The sequence below is a fragment of the Oryzias latipes genome, chromosome 18 (assembly GCF_053564925.1).
Source record: "Oryzias latipes strain Hd-rR chromosome 18, Olatipes_Hd-rR_3.1".
In the NCBI taxonomy this organism is placed as follows: Eukaryota; Metazoa; Chordata; class Actinopteri; order Beloniformes; family Adrianichthyidae; genus Oryzias; species Oryzias latipes.
The window spans coordinates 9376609-9385794 of record NC_136254.1 but is presented as its reverse complement, the minus strand read 5'-3'; the positions used below and the strand labels follow the sequence as shown (position 1 = coordinate 9385794).

At 37.1% G+C, this 9186-nt stretch overlaps 1 protein-coding gene across 1 annotated transcript; it reads left to right on the top strand.

The window, feature by feature from the left end:
• Positions 1-3085: 3085 nt before the first annotated feature.
• LOC144987379 (uncharacterized) lies at positions 3086-6525 on the top strand. Its single transcript, XM_078936745.1, has 12 exons — positions 3086-3513; positions 3796-4059; positions 4239-4484; positions 4568-4678; positions 4756-4771; positions 4871-4950; positions 5153-5194; positions 5396-5452; positions 5550-5612; positions 5720-5761; positions 5937-5999; positions 6138-6525. Exons 1-11 carry the CDS (start codon positions 3153-3155, stop codon positions 5984-5986), a joined length of 1332 nt encoding a protein of 443 aa, XP_078792871.1. The 5' UTR covers positions 3086-3152; the 3' UTR covers positions 5987-5999; positions 6138-6525.
• The last annotated feature ends 2661 nt before the right edge of the window (positions 6526-9186 follow it).

The following is a 9186-nucleotide window of genomic DNA, read 5'->3' as shown; positions in this document are numbered from 1 at the left end:
AAAACTCATTAAATAATTTTCCATCACTGTCATGACAGATGTAAGTGGTAGGGGTGCAATATTAACTCATCATCCTCTCCTTTAATCTCACTCATGGTGCAGAGACGTAAGCATAGTGGGACAAAATAGCTCGGCAAAACATGGTGAAACACAGTAAAACAGCTAAACAACTAAACACATTTGGTCAAAAACCCACACTTAAACCCAAATCCGTCCAGACAGGCAAAGGGAATGATATCCCAGAATCCCTTGTGGTGCCGATCTAACAGCAGCATCAAAGTTACACCTACTTAATTAAATTAATTTGAAAGAAAGGAAAATAATTGTCTGAAAACTACGTGTTATTTTTAAGGTGACCTAACAAAAAAATGATGAACTGAAGCAAATAATTAAGTTAGATCAAAGTAAAAAAGTTACATTTTCCAACATCCATATGTGGTCTTATCACCCTCTAACGGTTGAAAAAGTATTATCTGAGCTTCTTCATCCACTAAATCATCTTCAAATGGACACGCCATGCTGCTTCACCTCTCTGAAAACAAACTAAGCTTCAACTAAACCTGCTCCGGACCAGGTTATGTTCAGAGCATGAGTTGCCATGGTAACTTGACCTACCCTGAAACATACCTCTATTTCTGGAACCGAAAGCTGAGGTTATCAACTTCCTTAGCCTCAAACTTACCGTGGGAGCTAGCATAACCTGCTTTCTGGAATACACCTCTGTTCAGCGTCCCATTTAAGTCAAGGTATGTAAGCTGTCCGTCCTTCTTTACTTCAGCGCTGAATTTTTTCGCCCACCCCCCTCCACAGCTTCCAACTGTGAGCTCTGTTAGGGGTAGTTATTACCCAAAAGTTTATGGAAATTTTTTCAAGGAATTGTACGGAGTCTTATGCAAAAAACTGAAAGAATGTGAAAATGCAAAGTTAAAGGAATGTAAAATGCAAAACAAAAGATGTGAAAATAAATACTATTATTACTGCATGCGTTATCTGACTGAAATAAGCTAAAGGGTTTGTGCAGGGTTCAGATTTTATGCAGAAACAAAATTAGACTACATGCAAACCTGTCCTGAACCTTCATGCATGAAAGACACGGATGCATCCAGTCTGTATTAGTCCTAAAAGGACAACCCAGAGCTAATCTTGCAGCCCTGTTTTGCACTTTCTAAAGTCTTTCAAGGTCATCTTTGTTTGCATTTGACCAAATAGCAGAGCAGTAATCTAAGTGACACATGACTAAAGTCTTTGATCTCTCTCTTTCATAAGTTGCTGTAGATCAACATCCAACCAAGGAGCTTGACTAGATCTCTCAGTTACTTTCCTTATTGGTGCATGTTTATCACATTTGGCTGAAAATAATTTATAAATATCTCTATAAAGGATTCTGCATGTGTGTGACATAGTACTTTGTACCATTGCACTTTCAACATTTCACTGTGATGTTGTTTATTTTCATAGTTTTTACATTAATGTCAGTTTAATGCATCATTTGTGAACCAAACACCTGATTGTAATTTTTTTTAATGAAAGATGTTCCTTTTTGTTAGTGTTTGTTTACATTGTAAAATCAAGTCAGTTTAAACTAAATTGTGTGTTTGTGTTTGTCCTAGAAGCTGTGTTGACCTTTGAACCCCAAAAGTCAACTTTTTTTCCTGGAGAAAATTTAACCTTCAAATGTGACATGAAGGAAGGAAGAACAGATGACTGGAAATACACATTGAAGAGAAATGATTGGACACTTTATTCTGACATCACACAACAAGATTTCAAAATAGATTTTCTGTATGAAAGTGACGGTGGAAATTTTCAGTGCTGTGGTCTCAGGAAGGGTTCAGATTATACAAAGTGCAGCAACAGAGTCTCTATACGTGTATCAGGTAATTTCTTAGTGTGTTTTTGACATGACTCATTTTATGAGAAAATTTAGATTTAGGAATTTATTCATGTTGAAGAAATTAAAGTATCTATTTAAAATGTATGTTTTTACATTATCATTCCTAAATATATAAACTCTGCTTTTAGATTTTACTGATGCAACATTATTCTCATAATTATTAAGTGTAAATGTGTTTGTCAGACATTGCAGACAGAGCCAGAGCCACAATGACAGCAGCAACAACAACTGTGTTAGATGTTGGCCTCTGTTTAGACAGATAAATACATCTATTTTTGAACTCCACACTCACAGCACACAAACCAAAGGCTGAACTGAAGATCACAAAGTCTCCAGTAGGGGGCAGAGTGACCCTGAGCTGTTCAGTGAAGCCTTCATCATCTGGTTGGAGTTTCTTCTGGTTCAGAGGAGAGAAACCCTCCAAACTGCTGAGAACACAAGATGCTGATTTCCTCTCAAATGGACAAATCAGAGTTTCACAGGGAGGAGTCTACAGATGCAGAGGAGGAAGAGGAGAACCAGTTTATCACACAGAGTTCAGTGATCCAGTCACCATTGTTGGTGAGTTTAAACAGGTTTTACTGGAATACCAAATCTTAAAATATAAACATTTTAAAGCTTGTTATTTTTAACTATATCTATAAAACTGTTAAATTTTGGTTCTAAAGCTCTTCACTCTTATTTTTTAAGTACAACTTTTTCTTCACTTTTAACTAGAAAGTCACTGGAACTAATTTGTCTTCTAAAAAGGCCAAAATGAGCCCTGCTGTAAATGTAAACACATAAAACTAACAAAAGGATGTTGGTGTGACACTGTGTGCTTGATTTGAAAACAGCTGTAAAATATTAATTCTTGATTATTAAATTACTGTTTTATTTTTTATGGTTTTCATTGGCATATTTTAAAATACCCAGCAGGGAGGGGTATTGGTAACTATAGAGCATAGCTGTGTTTCTGTTGCAGTTCCTGCAAAAATCAAAGTGTTGCACGCTGACAGAGTTGGTCCATCATCTGTAAAAGTGAAACATTGACAATAAATGATCTCTGTTGAAGAGAAGCTGCTGATCATTTCTTCCAATAGTGTAGTTTGTCATAGAGGCTCTGTCATAGAGCAGCAGAAGTCACAGCAGAGCAGCAGAGAGGTCAAAACAATCATGAAGAAAGTGAAAAATCTCCTTCTTCATTTCTGTCTGACAGCAGAGTTATCAGAGTTCTGTCAACCTGTGGAGCTTCTTCTATCAGAACCAAAGGTGTCACATGAAAGAGTTTGGTCAGAAACACAACAAAGTCACTAAAAACAACACTATTTCTCCACCAGAACCTGTCCTGAGAGTGTCTCCATGGTGGTTGAGTCCTGGAGCCTCAGTGACTCTGAGCTGTGAGGTTGAACATGTGTCTGCAGGATGGAGCTTCTACTGGTATAAAGCTGTTCCTGATCTATCACACAAGTCTGGCTCTTACAGCTATGAGCTGCTGCCTGCTAGCTCCAATGGGACTGCAGACAACTCCTACATCATTCATGGACAGACACACACAGCAGGATATGTGTGCAGAGCTGGAAGAGGAGAGCCACACTTCTACACTCTTTACAGTCAGCCTCACTTTGTCTGGTCTGGAGGTCAGACTTCTGATTGTTGATTCATTTCTGTCAACACTGAATGATTTCTCTTCACATTTCTAATGCTGTCAGATTCTGCTCTTTAGTTTGCTTCTTTCCACTTATTGCTAACAGTCAAATGTCATTCAAAATGTTGTAAACAAATGTTTCTTTTTCATTTGCATAGAGCCATTCTAACTCCAAGCCATTGAATGAAAATCCATTGAAACACATTTGTTTTTGTGTCTCTTTGCTCTCCAAATGAAGCTAAAGTGTGCTGATCTTCATCCTGTTTGTTTTCAGATCTTCATCCATCAGCGTCTCTCTCAGTGAGTCCTGACAGAGTCCAACACTTCACCTCTGACTCTGTCTCACTGAGCTGTGAGGGAAACTCTGCTGAGTGGAGAGTCAGCAGGTTTCTGCTTCCTGACTTCCTGTCATTCTGTTCTGACTGGGGAACAATGAATGGATCAACATGTCATGTTCAGAAGATCCAGTCCAGTAATGCAGTGTACTGGTGTGAGTCTGGATCAGCATTCAGCAACGCAGTCAACATCACTGGACACTGTGAGTGGAAACATGTTTGGATTCCTATTTTTAGCTTGACTTTCATCATTGGATTGATTTGAAACACATGCAGAAGTTGAAGATGGATTTAGATGATCAACTGGATGTCAAAGCAGAATGAAGCAGACGTCAAACATGTTGGGATCATATGTGATGAAGATGAATGTTGATGTTTCCAGATGATGATGAGCTTCTCCTGCTGAGTCCTGTCCATCCTGTGACTGAGGGACATTCTGTTACTCTTGGCTGCAAGTTGAGGACAGAAAATCTTCTTTCTAAAGTGTTTTTCTATCAAAATGACACAATCATCCAAAGTGAGAGCAGAGTGGAGATGATCATCCCTGCAGTGTCAAAGTCTCATGAAGGCTTCTACAAGTGTCAATCCTCAGGAAAAGAATCACCACAGAGCTGGTTGGCAGTAACATGTCAGCAAATCTCTATTGATTCATTGTAAATCCTTTAGGTGATAATATTTACATATATTTGAATAAAACATGTTTTTTTACAGCTACATCCAGACCTGACAGCTCCTCATTTCCTGTCTTGGTTGTTGCTCTAACTTCTGTAGTTTTGGTCATTTTTCTATTCATGATCTGGTTTCTCTACAAAAGATCAAGAGGTGAGAAATATTACTATTATTAGATAATATTCATAATAATCTCATGTTAATCAATAACAGATTTTTCTTTTTTCCAGATTCAGACATCATCAGGTTTGTGCAGCTCTGTGTTTTTATATTTAAAGTGTGACAGATGATTTTCTTGGAGATGATGTTTTCAATCATTCTAATCTTTCTATTTCTTTCTTCCAGCAGCTCTCAGGACAACAACCAGAGCTCTGCTGCAGACCACAGAGAAGCTCAGCACAGAAATGACTCCATGCTCCTCCATGGTTAGTCTAAACTTTGACTGGTCTGGATTTATTCTAGAAGTTTGACTTTAGAACAAATGAACTGAACAGAACAGTTTCATCTCTTGATGTCTGATCTGGAAACTGATGGAAACATTTTGTTCCTGTTGGTTTAGAAGAGGTTGATTCTGTCTTTGTGAAATTCTTTTTTAAGGTGGTTCTTCTCTGTTTCAATCACACAAAGGTCCTGAGGAGATTCAAACTGATCCAGAAGATGAAAACAAAGGTAAAATGAAAGAATCAGTCAAGATTAAGAACATTTATCTGTTCATTTACATCTAAATTATTATTCTGTGGTACAAAAATGACAGATTTTCTCTATCAGACATATAAAAATCAGAAAAGAAAATATATTTTTATTGTAGACTTTTAGATGAAAGAAGAAGAAATGTTCCAAATATAAAAATATGAATAATTGATGTTTCAGGTGAATCCAGGAAGGTTACATATTCTTCAATCAAGCTTAAAACCGTCACTAAGAAAAGTGAGAAAATCAAAACATTTATTCAACATTTAACTAAAGAAAAAGCTTCAAGATAGATTTATGAACCAGTTGAGTCAAATCCAATGTTTTCTGACAGAAAAGAGACAGAAAGCAGCAGAGGAGACAGTTTACTCTGATGTGAAGACAGGAGCGTCTGCAGGTAAGATCTGCCACTACATGGAAACATCTTCTCCATCCATGCAGCTGCCTTTCCAAATGACTGTCAGGCTGTCAGCTTCTGTCATGTTGGATGTTGTTTGCTTTTAGATGGCAGTCAGCTGTATGCACAGATCATGAAGAAAAACAAAGGTAAGTCAAATCTTCATCTTTGTAACTTCACTGACTGAAAACTGCTGGAAAGGAAACTGCAGGATTCATTCAAGTCAATATTTTCAAGTCATTCACTTGTCACAATGTGAAATGAACACAACTGTCTTTATTGTTTTCCAGTTTCTACTTAATATTTGATTTGATTTTCTGACAGGAAAATGGTCTCATTCAGCTGATGAGATGCTTTACTCTGAAGTTCAATGAGGACAAACACTTGGTAAGTTTCCATCTGATTCTCTAGAGATCAAATCTGATAGAAATGATAGAAACTTGAATTTGTTGATGTAGGTTCTGCATCAAGACCATGCTCCACCCTCAGCTGCTGAGTAACTCTGCATTTTGGCTTTTCTTGTAGATCCACAGAGCCAGCAGCATCCATCAATGTGATGAACAAACGTCTCACCTGTAGGTGGCGCTGCTAGGACAGCCGCACGTTTGCTGGGCTCCAAACATTTGCCTCTCTTTTGGTCTCATTTGAGTATTGTTCAGTTTTTTTATTTCATATGTGATCTTAACAACTTTCCTGCAGCTGCCTAACATATAATCCTAAAGGAACTCAGGGATGAATTGAATCTGCTGAGATTTTCTCTGGATTGTTAGTTTTTCCTTTACTAACCAAACAGATTCAACTTAAAGTCTCACTCTGATCATCTTTTGATCTATTCTAAAAGCGTTCCCAGTGGTCTTTGAATTATGATTTCACTGTTTTTAGCCAAAATCAATAAACTTATGTGGTTTTCTCAGTTGTGGGCAGGAATTTTGATGTGGAGTAAGCCTTCCCCCGTTTCCCATCATTCTCTGCTTACACTCTCTCCAGCTAGCTTACAGCCCCTCAAACTAACTTTAGCAGTGCAACAACAATGGCCAGCAATACTGGAACTATCCAGCCAACAGTTTTGATCCAGATTCCAGATCAGACGAGGAAAACAAAGACGTTCATGGATCTAGTCGTCTACAAGTGATGCATCAGAATGGAGCAGAGCAGGGAGCTAGTGGCCCAAAGATTGTAGGACCTACATCACACCTACAAGGTTCTTCAAGAGGCATTTTTTCATCTGCTCCTCATTCCCAATGATTTCATTGAAAAATGCATTTTTAAATTTATTTTTCTTTATAAATATCCTCCATCATTAGAGAAATGCTGTAAAAACCTGTTTAAATCACCAAAAACACAGTTTTCATTAGAGTGGGTCTAAAATGCTAACAGATGATAAAAAAGAACATTAATAACAGACGACTTCAAAGAAAATTGTAGTTTTTCTCTCTTGTCGCTCTGTTCTTTAAAAAGATGCTTGTTTTGGCCTCAACTACAAAAGGGGTTTATTCAGACATACCTTTGGTTTGTCTGAAGATTAATAACCCCTCTTGTTAAAGTAAAATCTGTCCAACACAAGAGGCCCTCAGCTCTCATCTGTCTGCCCAGCTGTTGGACAGGACAAGTTAAAAACAAAAAAAATGCTCGTTTTTTTTTTTTTTTTTTGGGGGGGGGGGTTAAGATTTTTTATTACATTTAAAAAAAAAAAAATATATATATATATATATATATATATATATATATATATATATATATATATATATATATATATATATATATATATATATATATATATATATATATATATATATATATATAATACTTTTCATATTATAATTGTGTGATGATAAACATATAAATATATATACTGTATATATTAACTGGTTTCTTTGGACTTTTTTATATCAATAAAAACTTTTTTCACACGTGCATTTATGATTGTTTTCATCATTTCTGTTCTTGTCATTCTGGGATTTTTATTTGTAACATTATTCAGTTTTCACTGTGAGCTCATGAGAGATCCTTGAAGAACAAAACATTAACAACCTGCATCATTTCCTGAACTGCATGACATGTTCATTCTTGAGGAACAGAGACACAGAACAACAGAATGAATCAACCTCAGATGTTTTATCAACAGAACTTTTAATTTTTATGGAGGATTTCAACAAACCTGCAAAGACCTCTGAGATAATTCCCCTCTGAGAACTTGATTCATTCCCTGACCTTAGTGGCTCAGGTGGGTGAGCAGGGTGTCCACTGATCCAAGGCTCAGTAGTTAAACCCCCACTCCCCCCTGCTAACTGTTGTGTCCTTGGGCAAGACACCTCACCTTCCCTGCCTCCAGTGTGGCTCCACTGGTGTATGAATGTCCTGGTGATGGTCTGAGGGGTATGGAGTTAATTCTGTCTCAATAATCAGAAATGCATATAAACTGATTTACAGATTTATTGATGCAGACATGTAACATAAATTCACATATCCACATGAAGTGTTTTCACGAATGCACACAAACTGTTTCACAAACATAATTTTGAAGAACACTTGTAATGTATGAATCACATGAATGACAGAATGTGCATTTACGAATCGCCTCTCATTTGTGAATCTCTGTATATGTGAGAAATGCGTGTGGTGAATATTGAGACTCTATTAACTGGCCAGGTCTTGCCAGCACAGAGGTGCTAATGCATGCTTTTATTTCCAGCAGATTAGATTACTGTAATGCCCTGCTCTCTGTTCTTCCCAGAACAAGAATATCAAACCTCAAACTGCTGCAAAATTCAGCAAAACGCGTGTAGAGGACCAGGGGGCGGGAACATATTACACCCATTTTAAAATCGCTGCATTGGCTCCCTGTGTGCTTCAGGATTGATTTTAAAGTTCTTTTATTGGTTTACAAATGTTTTTATGGTCTCTGGCCTTCATATTTATCTGATAGGATTTTAAAGTATGAGCCCTCGCGGACCCTGAGGTCATCTGAGACCGGCCTTTTGGTTATTCCAGAAGTTAGAACAAAAACATACGGCCAGGCCTCATTCAGTTTTTACGGACCTCGCCTGTGGAACAGCCTCCCAGAGAGCCTCAGGGCTGCAGAGACTGTTCATGTTTTTAAAGGAAGGCTTAAGACCTACCTTTTTAATTTAGCTTTTAGTTGAATTTTAGGAATTTATTTGATATTTTAATAATTTATTTTCTGTTTTTGCTAGTTTTATATGTGTATGTATATACATTTATTTATTCATTTATTTATTTGTAATATTTTATTTATTTATTTTTAATTTTTTTAGTCACACTTACCATTTCATATGTCTATTAAGGTTTATGTAATTATTTGTTTCTTGCTCATTTTTTAAATCTATTTTAATTTGAATTTTATTCCTTTTACATTTTATTACACTCCAGTGTAATGACCCTTCTCAGTGAGCGGGGTCGCTGCAGTGGGATGTCCTGGGTCTGACTTTTTTGATTGGATCTGGGGGGTTCTGTGGTAGTGTTCTCTGTGAACTTGGGTGGGGGGTCGCTGATGTGGACATGTCCCCAAAATATCGTTTCCCCACTTCAGGAGGAAGCCAGGTCTCTAGATTCC

What these genes read in the sequence shown, in the direction of transcription:
- LOC144987379 (XM_078936745.1), top strand. Translation starts at nt 3,153, where the DNA reads ATGAAAGAGTTTGGTCAGAAACACAACAAAGTCACTAAAAACAACACT. An exon ending in GAGCTGGTTGGCAGTAACAT is followed by an intron (nt 4,485 to 4,567) that starts GTCAGCAAATCT and finishes GTTTTTTTACAG; the next exon opens with CTACATCCAGACCTGACAGC. An exon ending in GAAGACAGGAGCGTCTGCAG is followed by an intron (nt 5,613 to 5,719) that starts GTAAGATCTGCC and finishes GTTTGCTTTTAG; the next exon opens with ATGGCAGTCAGCTGTATGCA.